The 20,550-nt window shown below is 42.9% G+C and overlaps 1 protein-coding gene across 2 annotated transcripts in view; it reads left to right on the top strand.

Moving 5' to 3' along the window:
- PIGU (phosphatidylinositol glycan anchor biosynthesis class U) overlaps positions 1-20,550 on the top strand; it is a 123,421-nt gene that overhangs the window by 81,156 nt on the left and 21,715 nt on the right. For both annotated transcript variants that reach the window (XM_007447795.1, XM_007447796.1), the window contains 3 exons: positions 12,231-12,385; positions 14,008-14,151; positions 16,893-17,017. In XM_007447795.1, coding sequence (XP_007447857.1) covers positions 12,231-12,385; positions 14,008-14,151; positions 16,893-17,017 — 424 coding nt within the window. The remainder of the gene's footprint in view (positions 1-12,230; positions 12,386-14,007; positions 14,152-16,892; positions 17,018-20,550) is intronic.

Consider the following 20,550-nt stretch of genomic DNA (forward strand, 5'->3'; position numbering starts at 1 on the left):
TCCCTACATCAAGGTTAAAGATGAATTTACCATGTTTTTTCCTAGTACGTCGTGGTTTCATTAAAAAAAAATGACTAATTTTTTACTAAACTCCTTAATTCATTTGGAGTTTAATTCTTGTGAATGGTGTGAGATATAAATCTAATTTTTTTCTTTTTTCAAATGGTTACCTAGTTGTCCTGACACCATTTATTAAAAAGTCCATCTGTACCCCAGTGATATGCCACCTTTGGCATATACTAAGTTTCTGTAAGTATTTTGGTCTAATGTTGGCTTTCTATTTTATTCTACTAGTCTGTCTATTTATGTGCCAATATTGTACTATTTTAATTATACAGCTTTCATAGTATATTTTAATGTGTGATAGGGCTAGTCTCCCCTTCATGATTTTTCCTTATCACTGTTTTCCTAGCATTCTTGCATGTTTGTTTTTCCATGCAAACTTTAATATCATCTTGTTTAATTCCATAAAACAGCTTGTTGGCATTTTTATTGGGATTGCATTGTTGTATTGAATTTATAAATTAATTTAGGGAGAACTGATGATGTTGAATCATCCTAAACAACAACAGGGGATATCTGTACATTTGTTCAAGTCTGTGTTAGTGTCTTTCAGGAGTGTTTTGAAATTTTTCTTGAATAGGTTTTACACATTTCCTGTTAAGTTTAATTCTAAGTTTTATTTTCCTTGATGTTTTCTCTGCCATCGTGTCCTATAATTGTCTATTATTTGTGCATATGAAGGCTGTTTGTATCTTTTTTTTCTTTCCAGCTTTATTGAGATATAATTGACATACAGCACCATATGTTTAAGGTATACAGTACAATGATTTGACCTACATACATCATGAAATGATTACCACAATAAGTTGAGTAAACATCATCATCTCATATAGATAGAAAATAAAAGAGAAAGAGAAGAAAATATTTTCCCTTGTGATGAGAACTCTTAGGATTTGCTCTAACAACTTTCTTATATAACATCCATCAGTGTTAATTATATTTATCATGTTGTACTTTACTTCCCTAGTACTCATTTATCTTATAACTGGAAGTTTGTGCCTTTTGACCACCTTCATCCAATTCCCCTGCAACTGGTAACCACAAATCTGATCTCTTTTTCTATGAGTTTGTTTGTTTGTTTGTTTTTGAAGTATAATTGATCTACAGCACTATGTTAGTTCCTGGTCCACAACTAGTGATTCAGTATTTCTGTATATTACAAAATGATCACCATGGCTATTTGTATGTTATTTTCATACCCTGCTACTCCACTGAATTATCTTATTGTTTGTTATTTTTATTATGAGTAGTTGTTGTATATATCTAGATACTGACATGAGTTCTTACCTTTAAGCTGTGATACATATATCAATAGCTTTTCTTATCTTGAACTAACCTTGAATTTTTGGAATAAACCCAACCTAGTCATAACACAACTTTATCATGATCTTTTTCATGTGTTGTTGAATTAGATAATATTTCACTTAGTAGTTTTGCATTTGTGTCGGTAATTGATTTTGGTATCAAGCTTATAATATTTGCTGTGAAATAGTTAATGTAAGATTAAAATCACCTGCTTCTTGAATGTTGCTAGAACTTTCCTGTAAAACTGGCTGGGCCTGCTCTTTCTTTTTCGGTAATTATCTCTAGATAGAATTTTTTAAATGAATTTATTTTATTTATTTATTTTTGGCTGCGTTGGGTCTTCGTTGCTGTGCATGGGCTTTCTCTAGTTGTGGCGTGCGGGCTTCTCATTGTGGTGGCTTCTCTTGCTGTGTAGAGCATAGGCTCTAGGTGCATGGGCTTTAGTAGCTGTGACACACGGGCTCAGTAGTTGTGACTTGTGGGCTCTAGAGCACAGGCTTAGTAGTTGTGGCGCACAGGATTAGTGGCTCTGAGGCATGTGGGATCTTCCTGGACCAGGGCTCAAACCCACGTCCCCTTCATTGGCAGGCAGATTCTTTTTTTTTTTTGTGGTACGTGGGCCTCTCACTGTTGTGGCCTCTCCCGTTGCGGAGCACAGGCTCCGGACGCCCTGGCTCAGCGGCCATGGCTCACAGGCCCAGCCGCTCCGCGTCATGTGGGATCTTCCCAGATCGGGGCATGAACCCGTGTCCCCTGCATCGGCAGGCGGACTCTCAACCACTGCACCACCAGGGAAGCCCCGGCAGGCAGATTCTTAAGCACTGTACCACCAGGCAAGTCCCCTGCTCTTTTCTTTATGGGAGAAATTTTCATTACTAATTCAATTTCTTAAATGGTTATAAGACCATTCAAATTTTCTATGTCTTCTTGAATTAGCTTTTTCCCCTAACTTTTTTTTTTTCTTTGACTGCACCGCGCAGTACGTGGGATCTTAGTTCCCCAACCAGAGATCAAACCCGCGCCCCCTGCACTGGAAGCTTAGAGTCTTAACCACTGGACCGCCAGGGAAGTCCCTCCCTAACTTTTTATTTCATGCTTGCACAAAAGTTGAAAGACTAATGTAATAAATACCCTTAATTTGGATTCTCCTTTTCTATATCTCTATAGATATATAGGGTGTTTTCTTTTCGTTTTTCTTTTCCTAACTCATTTGCAGAAAAGTTTCAGACAATAAGACATATCAATCCTAAATACTCAGCAGGTAACTCTTAAGAACTAGAGCATTCTTCGACATAACCATAATACTGTTAGCAAACCCCAGAAGATTAACTTTCAGAGATTAATATTATCTAATGTATACACTCTAAATTTAAATTCCCCAATTTATACATAACTTTTATAGCATTTTGGGGGAGAGATGGGGTTCAAGATCCAGTCAAGGGTCATTGTCATCTCCTTTATCTCCACCTTTTGTTTTTTAATAACACCAGCGTTTTAAGTGAACCATTTGTTTATGTTTTCCATAGACTGTATCCATTTTGCCTCAGTTTTTAAACACATTGGCATACTTTTTTCTTTTTAATTAATTAATTTATTTTTGGCTGTGCTTGGGCTCTCTCGAGTTCTGGTGAGTGGGGGCTACTCTTCATTGCGGCGCGCAGGGTTCTCATTGCAGTGGCTTCTCTTGTTGCAGAGCATGGGGTCTAGCCATGCAGGCTTCAGTAGTTGTAGCACACAGGCTGTAGAGCGCAGGCTCAGTAGTTGTGGCTCATGGGCTTAGTTGCTCCATGGCATGTGGGATCTTCCCGGACCAGGCCATGAACCCGTGTCCCCCACGTTGGCAGGCGGACTCCCAACCATTGCGCCACCAGGGAAGCCCCAAAAGTACATAATTAAAAAATACTTTATTGCTAAAAGTTGCTAACTATCATCATCTGAGCCTTCAGTGAATCATAATCATTTGCTGGTAGACGGTCTTGCCTCAATGTTTTGTTTTGTTTTCTTTTTGATTTATTTTTTTAAATTTAATTTATTTTTTTATACAGCAGGTTCTTATTAGTTATCCATTTTATACATATTAGTATATATGTATACATATACATATTAGTGTATATATGTCAATCCCAATCTCCCAATTCATCACACCACCACCACCAGCCCCCCCGGCGCTATCCCCCCTTGGTGTCCATACATTTGTTCTCTACATCTGTGTCTCAATTTCTGCCCTGCAAACTGGTTCATCTGTACGATTTTTCTAGGTTCCACATATATGCATTAATATACGATATTTGTTTTTCTCTTTCTGACTTCACTCTGTATGACAGTCTCTAGATCTATCCATGTCTCTACAAATGACCCAATTCATTCCTTTTTGTGGCTGAGTAACATTCCATTGTATATATGTACCACATCTTCTTTATCCATTCGTCTGTGAATGGGCATTTAGGTTGCTTCCATGACCTGGCTATGGTAAATAGTGCTGCAATGAACATTGGGGTGCATGTGTCTTTTTGAATTATGGTTTTCTCTGGGTATACATGCCAGTAGTGGGATTGCTGGGTCATATGATACTTCTACTTTTAGTTTTTTAAGGAACCACCATACCATTCTCCATAGTGGCTGTATCAATTTACATTCCCACCAATAGTGCAGGAGGGCTCCCTTTTCTCCACACCCTCTACAGCATTGGTTGTTTGTAGATTTTCTGATGATGCCCATTCTAACTGGTGTGAGGTGATACCTCATTGTAGTTTTGATTTGCATTTCTCTAATAATTAGTGATGTTGGGCAGCTTTTCATGTGCTTCTTGGCCATCTGTATGTCTTCCTTGGAGAAATGTCTATTTAGCTCTTCGGCCCACTTTTGGATTGGGTTGTTTGTTTTTTTGTTATTGAGCTGCATGAGCTGTTTATATAATTTGGAGATTAATCCTTTGTCCGTTGCTTCATTTGCAAATATTTTCTCCCATTCTGAGGGCTGCCTTTTCGTCTTGTTTGTAGTTGCCTTGGCTTTGCAAAAGCTTTTAAGTTTCATCAGGTCCCATTTGTTTATTTTTGTTTTTATTTCCATTAGTCTAGGAGGTGGATCAAAAAAGATCTTGCTGTGATTTATATCAAAGGGTGTTCTTCCTGTGTTTTCCTCTAAGAGTTTTATAGTGTCCGGTCTTACATTTAGGTCTCGAATCCATTTTGAGTTTATTTTTGTGTATGGTGTTAGGGAGTGTTCTAATTTCATTCTTTTACATGTAGCTGTCCAGTTTTCCCAGCACCACTTATTGAAGAGACTGTCTTTTCTCCATTGTATAGCCTTGCCTCCTTTGTCATAGATTAGTTGACCATAGGTGTGTGGTTTATCTCTGGGCTTTCTATCTTGTTCCATTGATCTATGTTTCTGTTTTTGTGCCAGTACCATATTGTCTTGATTACTGTAGCTTTGTAGTATAGTCTGAAGTCAGGGAATCTGATTCTTCCAGCTCCGTTTTTTTCCCTCAAGACTGCTTTGGCTATTTGGGGTCTTTTGTGTCTCCATACAAATTTTAAGATTTTTTGTTCTAGTTCCGTAAAAAATGCCATTGGTAATTTGATAGGGATTGCATTGAATCTGTAGATTGCTTTGGGTAGTATACTCATTTTCACAATATTGATTCTTCCAATCCAAGAACATGGTATATCTCTCCATCTGTTGGTATCATCTTTAATTTCTTTCATCAGTGTCTTATAGTTTTCTGCATACAGGTCTTTTGTCTCCTTAGGTAGGTTTATTCCTAGGTATTTTATTCTTTTTGTTGCAATGGTAAATGGGAATGTTTCCTTAATTTCTCTTTCACATTTTTCGTTGTTAATGTATAGGAATACAAGAGATTTCTGTGCATTAATTTTGTATCCTGCAGCCTTACCAAATTCATTGATGAGCTCTAGTAGTTTTCTGGTGGCATCCTTAGGATTCTCTATGTATAGTGTCATGTCATCTGCAAACAGTGACAGTTTTACTTCTTCGTTTCCAATTTGTATTTCTTTTTCTCCTCTTATTGCCATGGCTGGGACTTCCAAAACTATGTTGAATAATAGTGATGAGACTGGACATCCTTGGCTTGTTCCTGATCTTAGAGGAAATGCTTTCAGTGTTTCACCATTGAGAATGATGCTTGCTGTGGGTTTGTCGTATATAGCTTTTATTATGTTGAGGTAGGTTCCCTCTATGCACACTTTCTGGAGAGTTTTTATCATAAATGGGTGTTGAATTTTGTCAAAAGCTTTTTCTGCATCTATTGAGATGATCATATGGTTTTTATTCTTCAGTTTGTTAATATGGTGTATCACATTGATTGATTTGCATATATTGAAGAATCCTTGCATCCCTGGGATAAATCCCACTTGATCATGGTGTATGATCCTTTTGATGTGCTGTTGGATTCTGTTTGCTAGTATTTTGTTGAGAATTTTTGCATCTATATTCATCAGTGATATTGGTCTGTAATTTTCTTTTTTTGTAGTATCTTTGTCTGGTTTTGGTATCAGGGTGATGGTGGCCTCATAATATGAGTTTGGGAGTGTTCCTTCCTCTGCAATTTTTGGGAAGAGTTTGAAGGATGGGTGTTAGCTCTTCTCTAAATGTTTGATAGAATTTACCTGTGAAGCCATCTGGTCCTGGGCTTTTTTTTGTTGGAAGATTTTTAATCACAGTTTCAATTTTATTACTTGTGATTGGTCTGTTGATATTTTCTATTTCTTCCTGTTTCAGTCTTGGAAGGTTATAAGAATTTGTCCATTTCTTCCAGGTTGTCCATTTTATTGGCATAAAATTGCTTGTAGTAGTCTTTTAGGATGCTTTGTATTTCTGCAGTGTCTGTTGTAACTTCTCCTTTTTCATTTCTAATTTTATTGATTTGAGTCCTCTCCCTCTTTTTCTTGATGAGTCTGGCTAATGGTATATCAGTTTTGTTTCTCTTCTCAAAGAACCAGCTTTTAGTTTTATTGATCTTTGCTATTGTTTTCTTTGTTTCTATATCATTTATTTCTGCTCTGATCTTTATGATTTTTTTCCTTCTGCTAACTTTGGGTTTTGTTTGTTCTTCTCTCTCTAATTCGTTTAGGTGTAAGGTTAGGTTGTTTATGTGAGATTTTTCTTGTTTCCTTATGTAGGCTTGTATTGCTATAAACTTCCCTCTTAGAGCTGCTTTTGCTGTGTCCCATAGGTTTTGATTTGTTGTGTTTTCATTGTCATTTGTCTCTAGGTTTTTGTTTTGTTTTGTTTTGTTTTTGCGGTACACGGGCCTCTCACTGCTGTGGCCTCTCCCATTGCAGAGCACAGGCTCCAGACGCACAGGCTCAGTGGCCATGGCTCACGGGCCCAGCCGCTCTGCGGCATGTGGGATCTTCCTGGACCAGGGCGTGAACCCATGTCCCCTGCATTGGCAGGTGGACTCTGAACCACTGCACCACCAGGGAAGCCCTCTAGGTATTTTTTTATTTCCTTTTTGATTTCTACAGTGATCTGGTTATTTAGTAACGCATTGTTTAGCCTCATGTGTTTGTGTTTTTTATGTTTTTTCCCCCTGTAATTGATTTCTAATCTCATAACGTTGTGGTTAGAAAAGATGCTTGATATGATTTCAATTTTCTTAAATTTACTGAGGCTTGATTTGTGACCCAAGATGTGATCTATCCTGGAGAATGTTCTGTGTGCACTTGAGAAGAAAGTGTAATCTGCTGGTTTTGGATGGAATGTCCTATAAATATCAATTAAGTCTATCTGGCCTATTGTGTTATTTAAAGCTTCTGTTTCCTTATTTTTTTTTAATTTAATTTTATTTATTTATTAATTTATTAATTTATTTATGGCTGTGTTGGGTCTTCGTTTCTGTGCGAGGGCTTCCTCTAGTTGCGGTGAGCGGGGGCCACTCTTCATCGCAGTGCGCGGGTCTCTCTCACTGTCGCAGCCTCTCGTTGCGGAACAGAAGCTTGAGACGCGCAGGCTCAGTAGTTGTGGCTCACGGGCCTAGTTGCTCCGTGGCATGTGGGATCTTCCCAGACCAGGGCTCGAACCCGTGTCCCCTGCATTGGCAGGCAGATTCTCAACCACTGCGCCACCAGGGAAGCCCCGCTGTTTCCTTATTTATTTCCATTTTGGATGATCTCTCCATTGGTGTAAGTGAGGTGTTAAAGTCCCCCACTATTATTGTGTTACTGTCGATTTCCTCTTTTACAGCTGTTAGCAGTTGCCTTATATATTGAGGTGCTCCTATGTTGGGTGCATATATATTTATAATTGTTATATCTTCTTCTTGGATTGATCCCTTTATCATTATGTAGTGTCCTTCCTTGTCTCTTGTAACATTCTTTATTTTAAAGTCTATTTTATCTGATATGAGTATTGCTACTCCAGCTTTCTTTTGATTTCCATTTGCATGGAATATCTTTTTCCATCCCCTCACTTTCAGTCTGTATGTGTCCCTAGGTCTGAAGTGGGTCTTTTATAGACAGCATATATATAGGTCTTGTTTTTGTATCCATTCAGCAAGCCTGTGTCTTTCGCTTGGAGCATTTAATCCATTAACGTTTAAGGTAATTATCGATATGTACATCCCTATATCCATTTTCTTAATTGTTTTGGGTTTGTTTTTGTAGGTCCTTTTCTTCTCTTGTGTCTCCAACTTAGAGAAGTTCCTTTAGCGTTTGTTGTAAGCTGGTTTGGTGGTGCTGAATTCTGTTATGTTTTGCTTGTCTGTAATGGTTTTGACCTCTCCATCGAATCTGAATGAGATCCTTGCTGGGTAGAGTAATCTTGGGTGTAGGTTCTTCCCTTTCATCACTTTAAATATATCATGCCACTCCCTTCTGGCTTGTAGAGTTTCTGCTGAGAAATCAGCTGTTACCCTTATGGGAGTTCCCTTGTATGTTATTTGTCATTTTTCCCTTGCTGCTTTCAGTAATTTTTCTTTGTCTTTAATTTTTGCCAATTTGATTACTATGTGTCTCGGCATGTTTCTCCTTGGTTTTATCCTGTATGGGACCCGCTGCGCTTCCTGGACTTGGGTGGCTATTTCGTTTCCCATGTTATTGAAATTTTCAACTATAATCTCTTCAAATATTTTCTCTCATCCTTTCTCTCTGTCTTCTCCTTCTGGGACCCCTATAATGCAAATGTTGTTGCATTTAATGTTGTCCCAGAGGTCTCTTAGGCTGTCTTCATTTCTTTTCATTCTGTTTTCTTTATTCTGTTCTGCAGCAGTGAATTCCACCATTCTGTCTTCCAGGTCACTTATCCATTCTTCTGCCTCAGTTATTCTGCTATTGATTCCTTCTAGTGTAGTTTTCATTTCAGTTATTGTATTGTTCATCTCTGTTTTTTTGTTCTTTAATTCTTCTAGGTCTTTGTTAAACATTTCTTGCATCTTCTCGATCTTTGCCTTCATTCTTTTTCTGAGGTCCCGGATCATCTTCACTATCATTTTTCTGAATTCTTTTTCTGGAAGGTTGCCTATCTCCACTTCATTTAGTTTTTTTCTGGGGTGTTATCTTGTTCCTTCATCTGGTACATAGCCCTTTGCCTTTTCATCTTGTCTATCTTTCTGTGAATGTGGTTTTTGTTCTACAGGCTGCAGGACTGTATTTCTTGCTTCTGCTGTCTGCTCTCTGGTGGATGAGGCTATCTAAGAGGCTTGTGCAGGTTTCCTGGTGGGAGGGACTAGTGGTTGGTAGAGCTGGGTGTTGCTCTGGTGGGCAGAGCTCAGTAAAACTTTAATCTGCTTGACTGCTGATGGGTGGGGCTGGGTTCCCTCCCTGTTTGTTGTTTGGCCTGAGGTAACCCAACACTGAAGCCTACCTGGGCTCTTTGGTAGGACTAATGGCAGACTCTGGGAGGGCTCACGCCAAGGAGTACTTCCCCAGAACTTCTGCTGCCAGTGTTCTTGTCACCATGGTGAGCCACAGCCACCCCCTGCCTCTGCAGGAGACCCTCCAACACCAGCAGGTAGGTGTGGTTCAGTCTCTCCTGGGGTCACTGCTCCTTCCCACCTGGGTCCCGATGTGCACACTACTTTGTGTGTGCCCTCCAAGAGTGGAGTCTCTGTTTCCCCCAGTCCTGTTCAAGTCCTACAGTCGAATCCTACTAGCCTTCAAAGACTGATTCTCTAGGAATTCCTTCTCCCGTTGCCAGACCCCCAGGTGGGGAAGCCTGACGTGGGGCTCAGAACCTTCGTTCCAGTGGGTGGGCTTCTGTGGTATAAGTGTTCTCCAGTCTGTGGGTCACCCACCCAGCAGTTATGGGATTTGGTTTTGCTGTGATTGAGCCCCTCCTACCATCTCATTGTGGCTTCTCCTTTGTCTTTGGATGTGGGGTATCTTTTTTGGTGTTCCAGTGTCTTCCTGTCTATGATTGTCCAGAAGCTAGTTGTGATTCTGGTGTTCTCGCAAGAGGGAGTGAGAGCACGTCCTTCTACTCCGCCATCTTGGTTCAGGCTAGCCTATTTCTAGCTTTTGATTTAAAGTGAGAAGTATGCAACACTTCCTTTGATTTGAACACTTAGAGGCCATTATAGGGTTATTAGTTGGCCTAATTTTAATATTGTTATGTCTCAGGGAATAGGGAGGCCTGAGGAGAGGAAGAGAGACAGGGGAACAGTTGGTCAGTGGAGCAGTCAGAGCACACACATTTATCAATTAAATTCGCTGTCTTGTATGGATGTAGTTCATGGTTTACCAAGGCAATTACAATAGTAACATCAAAGATCACTGATCACGGGTCACCATAACAATAATAATGAAAAAGTTTGAAATATTGCAAGAATTACCAAAATGTGACACAGAGATATGAAGTGATCAAATGCTTTTGGAAAAATTGTGCCCATAGGGTTGCCACAAACCTCCAGTTTGTGAAAAACGCAGTATCTGTGAAGTACAATAAAGCAAAGTGCAGTAAAATGAGGTGTGCCTGTGTTATAACTTTGTTTTCTGTTTCCACAGATTCTACTCTTACTTTTATTATTTCCTTCCTTTTTTTTGAAGTGTATTCTGTTCTTTTTCTAATATCTTAAAAAGGATGTTTATTTATTTTCAGCCTTCCATTCAAATATGGTTAATATGGTTGTATGTTTCCCTCAGAGTACTGTTTTATCTGTATTACATGAATAGTGATATAAGGTATTTTTATAACCATTAATTTCTTTCTCTTTTTTTGGCTGTGCTGCGTTGCTTGCGGGATCTTAGTTCCCCGATCAGGGATCAAACCCAGGCCCCCAGCAGTGGAAGCACGGAGTCCTAACCACTGGACTGCCAGGGAATTCTCTTATAACCATTAATTTCCTTTTTTTTTTATAACTTTTTTTTTAAATTAATTAATTTATTTTTGGCTGCTTTGGGTCTTCATTGCTGCGCACAGGTTTTCTCCGGTTGTGGTGAGCAGGGGCTACTCTTTGTTGCAGTGTGCAGGCTTCTCATTGCGGTGACCTCTCCTATTGCGGAGCACGGGCTCCTGGCACACAGGCCTCAGTAGTTGCAGCACACGGGCTCAGCAGTTGTGGCTTACGGGCTCTAGAGCGCAGGCTCAGTAGTTGTGGTACACGGGCTTAGTTGCTCCACGGCATGTGGGATCTTCCCGGATCAGGGCTCAAACCCTTGTCCCCTGCATTGGCAGGCGGACTTCCAACCACTGTGCCACCAGGGAAGTCCCAGCCATTAATTTCTAACGTCAAAGCTATCTATTATCATTCCTTCTTTGACTCCTGAGTTATTTGCAAAAGTGTTTAACGCTTTCCTAATGTATTTATAGGTTATCTTTTTATTAAAGATTTTGAGAAATTGCATTATGGTCAGAGCATGGGGTCTGTATGATACAGATTCCTTAAAGTCTGTTGATATTGCTTTATGGCCTGATTCAGGTATGTGGTCAGTTTTTATAAATCCCCGAAAATGTTTTAAATGAATGTGAATTCTCCAGGTACACTGTTTTATAAGTGTATTTGTCTTTTTATATTATATAAATTTGTTTATTTTGTTACTTTATTTTATTTATTGTTTTTGGCTGAGTTGGGTCTTCGTTGCTTTGCACGGGCTTTTCTCTGGTTGCAGCGAGTGGGGGCTACTCTTTGTTGCAGTACATGGCCTTCTCATTGTGATGGCTTCTCTTGTTGCAGAGCAGGGCTCTAGGTGAGTGGGCTTCAGTAGCTGTGGCACAGGGGCTCAGTAGTTGTGGCTCGTGGGCTCTAGAGCACAGGCTCAGTAGTTGTGGCACACGGGCTCCGTAGTTATGGCTCACAGGCTCTAGAGCGCAGGCTCAGTAGTTTTGGCGCACAGGCTTAGTTGCTCCATGGCATGTGGGATCTTCCCGGACCAGGGATCAAACCCATGTCCCCGGCATTGGCAGGCGGATTCTTAACCACTGTGCCTCCAGGGAAGCCCGAGTGTATTTGTTTTTTAAGATCTTTTGTGAACAAATTCATGAAGTGTGTTATTCATATTTCTACTTCATTACTGATTTTTGTCTATTAGATCTACTAGTTATCCACTGATGGTGGATTTGTATATTTTTTCCTTTGTAGCTCTGTCCAAGTTTGTTTTATATACCTTGAGACTATGTTATTAGGTACCTGCAAGTTTAGAGCTGTAATATCTTTCTGATGAACATTTTATCATGATAGAACATCTTTATCTCTGCATTACGTTTTACATTAAAGTCTGTTTTATCTGGTAACAATAACCAAACTAATTTTCTTTTGGTTAGTGTTTACCTAGCATATATTTTCAATCCTTTGATTTTCACCTATTCTGTGTCCTGTGTTTTCCAGGAGGGATCTTGAAGTTTAGTCTGATAACTGCTGTTTGTCCTTGAGATCCTTAAATGTACCATTCTGCCTTCTCTCCCAGCGGCAATACATACCCGTGAAAGTGAAGAGCAAAGCCTTCTGGATCTTCTCTTGGGAGTATGCTACCATGTACTTGGGAAGCCTGGTGGTAATTGTTTGCCTGTCCTTCTTCCTTCTCAGTTCCTGGGATTTCATCCCTGCAGTCTATGGCTTCATGTAAGTAATGACCTCATTAGAAAACCTGTGGAAGCTAATTTAGTTTTCACAGCTCCACCTGGAATCAGAGGGAGAGCAAGCACAGGCAGCATCTAGAGCAGTGGTCCTCAAACTTTAGTGTGCATCAGAATCACCTGCAGGGCTTCAACACCCAGATTGCTGGTCTCCACCTCCAGAGGTTCTGATTAAGTAAGTCTGGAGTAGGGACCCCAGAATTTGCATTTCTAATAAATTTTCAGGTGATGCTGTTGCTGCCAGTCCAGGGAACACTCTTTGAGGACCACTGGCTTGATCTAGTGTGATTAAAGAACACTCTCTGGGAACATCCAAAGCAGCTACCAGCCCGTGACTGGGAGGTTTTGATTCAACCCCAAACAGTAATGGATGTATTCCTCTATTGCAAGAGGGTCTCCAGCAGTTTTAAAATAAAGCCACCTTCAATATGTCAGACTTTTAGAGAAAATCAAAATGGGTTTGCAGGATGAATTCTGCAGGCATTTCCACATATTCTGTCTGTGATATGCTGAGGAAGATAACTGCCCAAGCCTGAAGGTACTCACAGCTCAGTGGGTGATAGACACTTAAACCTGCCAGGGTGGGAAAGGGATCTGTGGCAGGCTCCCCTTTGGGATTCTGGGCTGCTTATTTGTGCTAAATCCTGGCTGAGCCTAACAATGACTTAGTAACCTTCAGCTTTTCATGCTCTGCTGCAGATAAGACTTTGTAACGCTGATGAATAACTTTTCCTAGTTTTCTGCTGGTCCACAGATTGTGTTCTTTACCTCATTTCACAGAAAAGGAAATGTAGTTACAGCAGGAAGCAAAGACTTGCCCTGGGTGGAGGCCTTCGTCAGAGAAATCTGACCATGAACTATTGCCTCTCTCTCCCTTTCCATGCTTCACTTGTTGTACTTTTAAAATTGTGAATTGACATCAGTTTCAACCCCGTATATATTTTTTAATGTAATGTAAAATTTTTAGAACGGCCAGAATTGCAGCTAATCTTTATCTGATATAACCAGACAAAAAGTTTTCCAGTTAAACCCTTATTTCTCAAACAAGGTCTGGGATCCTAGCCAGAACCTGGCAGTGGTTCCTCGGGCCCCTAGACGTCTCACTGCCGTGTCAGGCACTCAGTCTTCTGGCTCCTGCTGTGGGCATGTGGAACAAGAATGGGCAGGAGCAGGATCTTTGACCTTGTCTTCCAGACAAGTCTTTAAAATGCTCAAAATAGGTATTGTTTATTTCAAACCCATTCCTCTTTTGCTACAGTGCTGGGCATCTCCTGGTTTTGAGCACATATATCTTGGGCAGTAAAAGAGGGGCTGGTCTTTTGATTTCTAGCACGAATCCCTGCCTTGTCTCAGCTCTTTGATGCATGCCAGAGTTTGGTTCAGGCAATATTTTTTATGGGTTATTATTCTCTGTGTCCCTGCCCCTTGTTTTTGCTAATTACGTATATCCCGGTTGCCTGGAGAGCCCCTCACATCCTGATCTCTGTGGAGACAAAGTCATCCTTGACTGCCCAGCAGTGACCAAAGCCTTCAGGAGAAAACCAGGTCAAAGCAGATCATTCATAACTTCTCTGTGTTTTTTCTCTCCCTTTTTTATCTTTATTCCAGACTTTCCGTTCCAGATCTTACTCCAAACATTGGCCTCTTCTGGTACTTCTTTGCAGAGATGTTTGAGCACTTCAGCCTCTTCTTCGTATGTGTGTTTCAGATCAACGTCTTCTTCTACACCATCCCCTTAGCCATAAAGCTGAAGTAAGTGGTTGGACCTGCTGGTTTTTTGTCCACAGAGTCATTTGTAGCTTTACAGGTGCCCTTCAAACTGGGAACATCTGCTATCAGGTTTGTGCCATTTTTGCCCAGGGAACCCTGCCCTTAGTCTCTTCAGTGGCTTGGCTGTACGCAGCAGTAGAATCACACATGAGTACAGGGTGCAGAGACAGTGCTTTGGAGCCCTCTATTTCCCCTGGCCTCACTTTGGGGTACTTGAACCCACATTGCTGCTGAGCCCAGTCACTGTTTTAAACAAGAGCAGTGTTGGGGTGCGGAAGGTATCCTCAGAAAAAGTGGATCTTTTTAGGTGTTCATCAGCATCCCAGTGACAGTTTGCTCAAAGGGACTCAGGATGTATTAGTTGGGAGGTTGGCTTCCTGCAGCTCTGTTTAATCATCTGATCAGTTTCCCTCAAAAGGGTTGCCTATAAAGCTCTCTTCTGCAGTGTAAGAGGGCTAACATGTATTGTCCATCCCACCTTTCTAGGCTTTTTGACAATATTCATGCCTAACCCTTCCAGCAACTCTTGGAGGTAGGCATTATGTTATTATCACTTCCATTTTATAGTTGAGGAAATTGCCGTTCAGAGAGGTGGAACAATTTTCCCAGAGTCATGCAGCCAGTAAGCATGGAGCTGGGATTCAGACCCAGGTTTGTTTGGCTCCAGAATCTATGCTCAGTCCCCTGCACCATGCCAGGCTCCTGAGAGAGATCACGTATATTAGGTCCCAGAAATGGTTCTATTATCCTAGCTTCAGAGAAGGGAAAACAGGCACCAATAGGCATAGATATGCCTGTGTGGTCCAGGGAGGCTGGAAGAGTTTGATTTAGATTTTAAGAGCTTGAGTTCTCTGCTCTAACCTTCCTGACATTCTCCATGGCCAGTGAACCAATGCACATGGTTCCTATTCTATAAAAGCTCAGAGTCGATGTTTCCTTCCCATGACATAGCCTTGGCCTGGTATCTGACAGAAAACCATTCTTCCTTGGCCCAGCGGGCTCCAGAATTCTGGCAGCCTTACTCAGCCAAGCTCTCCAGCTGTCTGTGGTCCACATTTCCTGCCGTTGTTCTGGTCAGGCCCAGCCACTGGGCTGAGAGAAGCAGGGAGCCCTGAGCACCATTCCTCACTCTATGTAGCCAGCTCTCCAGCAGCTTCTGTTGTTGGCACATGAAAGGCCACAGACAGCTCCTGGGTAGACAGTAGCACCACCATCTTGTGACACCCTCCCCTCCACCCAACCCTGGCCAGGACCTCAGAGTTGTGGGGACAGAAGATATGAAGATACCTGACCTCCTCTGCAGCTGCCCTCCTGTGCCTGGATATGAAGTTCCACTCTGGCCCCTGCAGTGCCAGCTTTGTGAGAACAGGCCCTCCAGGGTGCCTCTCCCCAGGCACTGTTGCAGGGGGTTCTGGTCTCCATGTTTTTTGGCACTACATTGTCACTAGCTTTTTCATAGGAATGGTGCAGCTGTTACCAGCTACCTAAGAAGCCCAAAGCCAGTGACTTGGATTAGCTTTAGGAAGATGCTCACTGAGGTAGCTGGACCCTTCCTAGAGGCTACAGGACTGCGTGACTTTGCCAAGCTGAGTTTCTGAGTCATTTGCTATATAGTGTTTGGGTGTGTACACGTTTGTCTCCACATCTCAGATTTACACCCATTGAGTCACCCTGACCTTTGACCTGCAAGAGGAAAATGCCATGCCGCTAACCTGAAGAAAACCTTCATGAGCTGGAGATACAGGTCCTGTGCGGAAGTAGGCCACGTGCATGTTGTTTAGGTGTAGCTGAGCAGGGTGCACACCTCGCTTCTTCCTGTTGGCTTCCCTTCAGCACTTGGTCAGCTCTCGGAGGAGCACAGGAGATTGAGTTCTGTCTCATCCTCCCTGATCAGAGCTGTGATCCTGCTGGGCACTCAGGAGAATAGCACTGGTGGTGCTTAGGGGTTCTAGAGACAAACAGCTCCATCACTTACAAACTCTCTTATCTTCTCTGAACCTGATTTCCTCAGCTGCAAATGTGGTGACAGCATTGCCTATCTAGAGGGGTAGTTGAGGTATAGTGAGGATCGCATGTAATGATGCAAGAAAAGGGCCTAGCACAGAACTTTGCACAAGTGAGGGTTCAGGAAATGGTAGGCAGTTACTAGTTTAAGGTAACAAGAACTCCAATTCCAGCCCTGAAGAGCGAAGCGCTGCATGCAGCTCTCAGTTCTCTTTCTGGAAAGGAGCTCATCATAGCTAAAGATCTGTAGTCCCCACTGACCCTGTTGTCAGAGAAACAAAGCATCAGCAAGGAGGCACCTCCTGCCCTGGGTCCAGTGTCAGAGGGGCATCTGGCATGGGTGGCTGCCTGATAACTCTGACAAGCAATCATTTAAGCCCAGTAATAAAGGGCGCTGACTTCATGTGTTCTCTTCCTCGGCGGCTCCTGGCGGAAGGCCCAGAGCTAGCAGGGGTGGGGCTTGATTGAAACATCTCTGTGGGCTCTTTCTCTAGTGTTTGCCGGGCTCTTCTCACCACCTCTGGGCATCTCTGGGTCCCTGCAGTTTTCTGCTCTGCTGCTTGGCCCGGCCCCGTGTCTTGTGGGTAGCAGAGCCAATGCCTCCATGAAGTCCCCTGGGGAGTATTTTTGGGTTTCAGGGATGGGGTCAGGAGTCTCTGGGCTGGGCCTGGTCCCTGACCGATCTTCCTCTCTCTGTCTGTCTGCCCTGTCTTACCCAGGGAGCACCCTGTCTTCTTCATGTTCATCCAGATTGCCATCATCTCCATCTTCAAGTCCTACCCGACAGTGGGGGATGTGGCCCTCTACATGGCCTTCTTCCCTGTGTGGAACCATCTCTACAGATGTGAGTACTCCCACCTCTCACCCCCTGGTGGCAGATTTGTGTCACCTAGCCCCGGATGAAAACAGCCAGGGAAAAAGGAATTGATAGGCATTTGCTGGGCATCTGCTGTGCTGGCAGCACCAAGAGAGAGACAGTGACATGAGGCACAATATCTGCCTCCTAGATGCTACGGACTAGTGATAATAATACTAGCATTTATTGAGTGCTGTGTACCTGGTCACTGTGATTCTAAGGGTGTTACATGCATTAGCTCATTTTATCTTCACACCAGACTTTGAGGAAAGTATCCCCATTTGCAGAAGAAAATACTGAGGTACAGAAAGGTACAGCCACTTGTTCAAGGTCACATGACTGGTAAGTAGTATAGAAGGGCTGGCATTGGAATCCAGATGTGTGATCCTCCAGCCAGCACTGTCCAGTAGGGCTTTCTGTGATGATAGAAATGCCCTATGTCTGCACAGTCCAATAGAGTAACCACTAGTGTGACTGGGAAATGGAATTTTTAATTTAAATTAAATTTACGAAGCCACACATGGCTAGTGGCTATCGTGTTGGACAGTGTGGCACTAGGCTTTGGCTTACCCTTTCCCAGAGCTGCACTGAAAGGTCCATAGAAGACAGATGGGCAATACTAGACTTCCGACCTGCTGTGAAGACCCCTTAAGCTCTAACCATCCCTTCCTCAGAAGACGGCCTAGCAGTGATCTGGTTGTGCTTTCTAGTATTTCCTAGTGTTTCCCTGAGTCGGGCTCTTTGCCCTCTGTGTGGGTTCTTTTCAGTGTTTGTGGGCTCCCTGAGGGTAGGCTCATGACTCACTTGCCTCTGTGTCCCCAGCACCCAGGATTAAACCTGACACACAGAACAGCTCAACAAATGTTTGTGGATGGGTTTTTTTTTAATATATATATATATATAATTTTTATTGGAGAATAGTTGATTTACAATGTTGTGTTAGTTTCAGTTGTACAGCAAAGTGAATCATTTATACATATATCCACTCTTTTTTTTAAGATTCTTTTCCCATATAGGCCATTACAGAGTACTGAGTAGAGTTCCCTGTGCTATACAGTAGGTCCTTATTAGTTATCAGGTTTTTTTGTTTTTTGTTTTTTGTTTGGCGGCATGTGGGCCTCTCACTGGTGTGGCCTCTCCCGTTGCGGAGCACAGGCTCCGGACGCGCAGGCTCAGCGGCCACGGCTCACAGGCCCAGCCGCTCCGCGGCATGTGGGATCTTCCCAGACCGGGGCATGAACCCATGTTCCCTGCATCGGCAGGCGGACTCTCAACCACTGCGCCACCAGGGAAGCCCTGTGGATGGGTTTTTTAAACCTCCCTAATAAAGAGGCAGTGCCAGTGACCCAACACCACTTGATTCTCTAAAACAGGAGAGGGAGCTGTTGAACTTTCCTTGCACAGCAAAGTATCAGGAGTGAACTCAGGGAGGGTAGGCTTCAGAGGAAGTGAGTCTTTTGTTGTTGTTTTGGGGCTGCTGGGTGTCAACCAGGAAGTGAAACTGACCAGTTGCTAGAAAGAAACCTGCCTGTAGGAGTTGGCCTCTGAGCACAGGTAAACAGGTGAGTGGGCAGGACAAGCCAGGCTGCTCCTCCAGGTGACGCCTGGTGGGGCAGTGACCAGATGACCAGGCTGGAAGCAGGAAGTAGCATCTTCTGTCTGTGGCATCGTCACTGCACAGACAAGAATCACCCAGTCCAGTGGGCTCAGAGTCAGCTTGGCAAGTCACAAGAGCACAAGACATGTGAACATACCCCAGTTTGTGACAGGGTGGGTCTTGGGGATGTTGATTCTCTTTCCCCCAAGACGGAGTCCTTTTTAGCTGTCTCTCCCACACAGGGCATCTGCCCCCAGTAAGACCTTTCATCTCATATTGCTGAACACAGTCTGGAGCCAGACCACCTTGAGTCTGAATCCTGGCTTTCCCATTACTAGCAAGTTATTTAACCTTTCTGAGCCTCCCATTATTTCATCTGTCAGATGGGGGGAATATCTTTCATGAGTGTTTTAAGTTTGAGAAAAAATAAATGTAAATAGCACCACATTTATTATTAGTAGTAATAATTACACAGAGGGGTCTGCTGCATAGTTTCATCATCAAAGCTTCAGGCTCAGTAGCCAGTCATTCAGAGTCATTGAAATAAACATATTTTTCAAAACTTGAAATGAACTATTTTATGCCCTCTGGGATGATGAGGCACAGAAAAATAAGGATGGGGTTTCTGGAAACCTGGATGAGCTAGTAGATGCTGTTGCTGGCTGGCTGGGCAAGTTCAGCTTGTCTGAAAGTCCTGCAGCGAGTGTTGGCTGCCACCCCTGGAGGTGCAGCTCCTGCAGCAGAGAATACTCAGGCTTGGAGTGTCTGTTTGGGGCATGACAGCTGTGAGTCATTACATTCATGCGGGAGCATCTTCAGCCTGGTCCTGTGGACATGTGAGTGGAGATTTTATGAAGTCTTTACGCCTAGGTTGAATATATTCAGACTTTTAATGTGGTTAAGAATTCAGCTTAAACATGAGTTACCAGTGCCAGCATGCCTGCTCGCACATTCACCATTTTATTTTCCTGTCCTGCTCAGTGGGGAGAAGAGGCACGTGGGCCCTTCCCTGAGTGCAGGTCCCAGATACCGGAACTCTGTGGTGCTTGGGGCCAGGATGAATCATACAGACACACAATTGCAGTGTTAGGGAACAGCCTGCTGGCAGAACCCGTGCCAGCCTGCAGTGGTCCAGCTCAAAGAGCCAGTTACCAAAAGGATGGATTTTGTGAGTGTGTGTGTGTATGTTTTGTTTTTATTAAACTATTGTATAAAGATAAAAGAATATTGATTTAAAAATACTCATTGGGTGGTGCAGTGGTTGAGAGTCCGCCTGCCGATGCAGGTTTGTGCCCCGATCCGGGAAGATCCCACATGCCGCAGAGCAGCTGGGCCCATGAGCCATGGCCGCTGAGCCTGCGCGTCCGGAGCCTGTGCTCCACAACGGGAGAGGCCACAACAGTGAGAGGCCCGTGTACTGCCAAAAAAAAAAAAACAAAAAAAACACATTAATTATAAAAAATAATAATAATAAATAATAATACAATAAATTCCCATGTACCTAGCACCTAGTTTAAGAAAAGAAACATCACCACGTCCTTTGAAGTCCCTAAATCCCCTCTGTGCCCCTCTCAGTGACCCTGGATTCTTTCAGTGGAATTTTATTTCTGAATGCCTGAGGCTCAGAGAGGGAAAGTGACTTGCCTGAAGTTTCAGTTTGTCAGTGGTGGAGTGACAGATCCGATGAAGTCACCCAGTGAACTTGGTGGGGAATCTGATTCCATCTGGCCTAGCACGTCTGATGAAGGGTGAACCCTTGCATCTCATCAGGCCCTGGTCATCTCTGACATCTCCGACACCTCCTGGTGCCTGGAACAAGCCGTCCTGTGCCCCAGGTCCCTGGCTCCATCTGCTCTGGCATATACCTGTAATCCTCTGGCCTGTCATCCAGCAAGAGTGAGTAGCAGCTCCCCAGTCCTGCAAA

Source organism: Lipotes vexillifer, unplaced genomic scaffold (genome assembly GCF_000442215.2).
Source record: "Lipotes vexillifer unplaced genomic scaffold, Lipotes_vexillifer_v1.1 scaffold397, whole genome shotgun sequence".
Taxonomy (NCBI): Eukaryota; Metazoa; Chordata; class Mammalia; order Artiodactyla; family Lipotidae; genus Lipotes; species Lipotes vexillifer.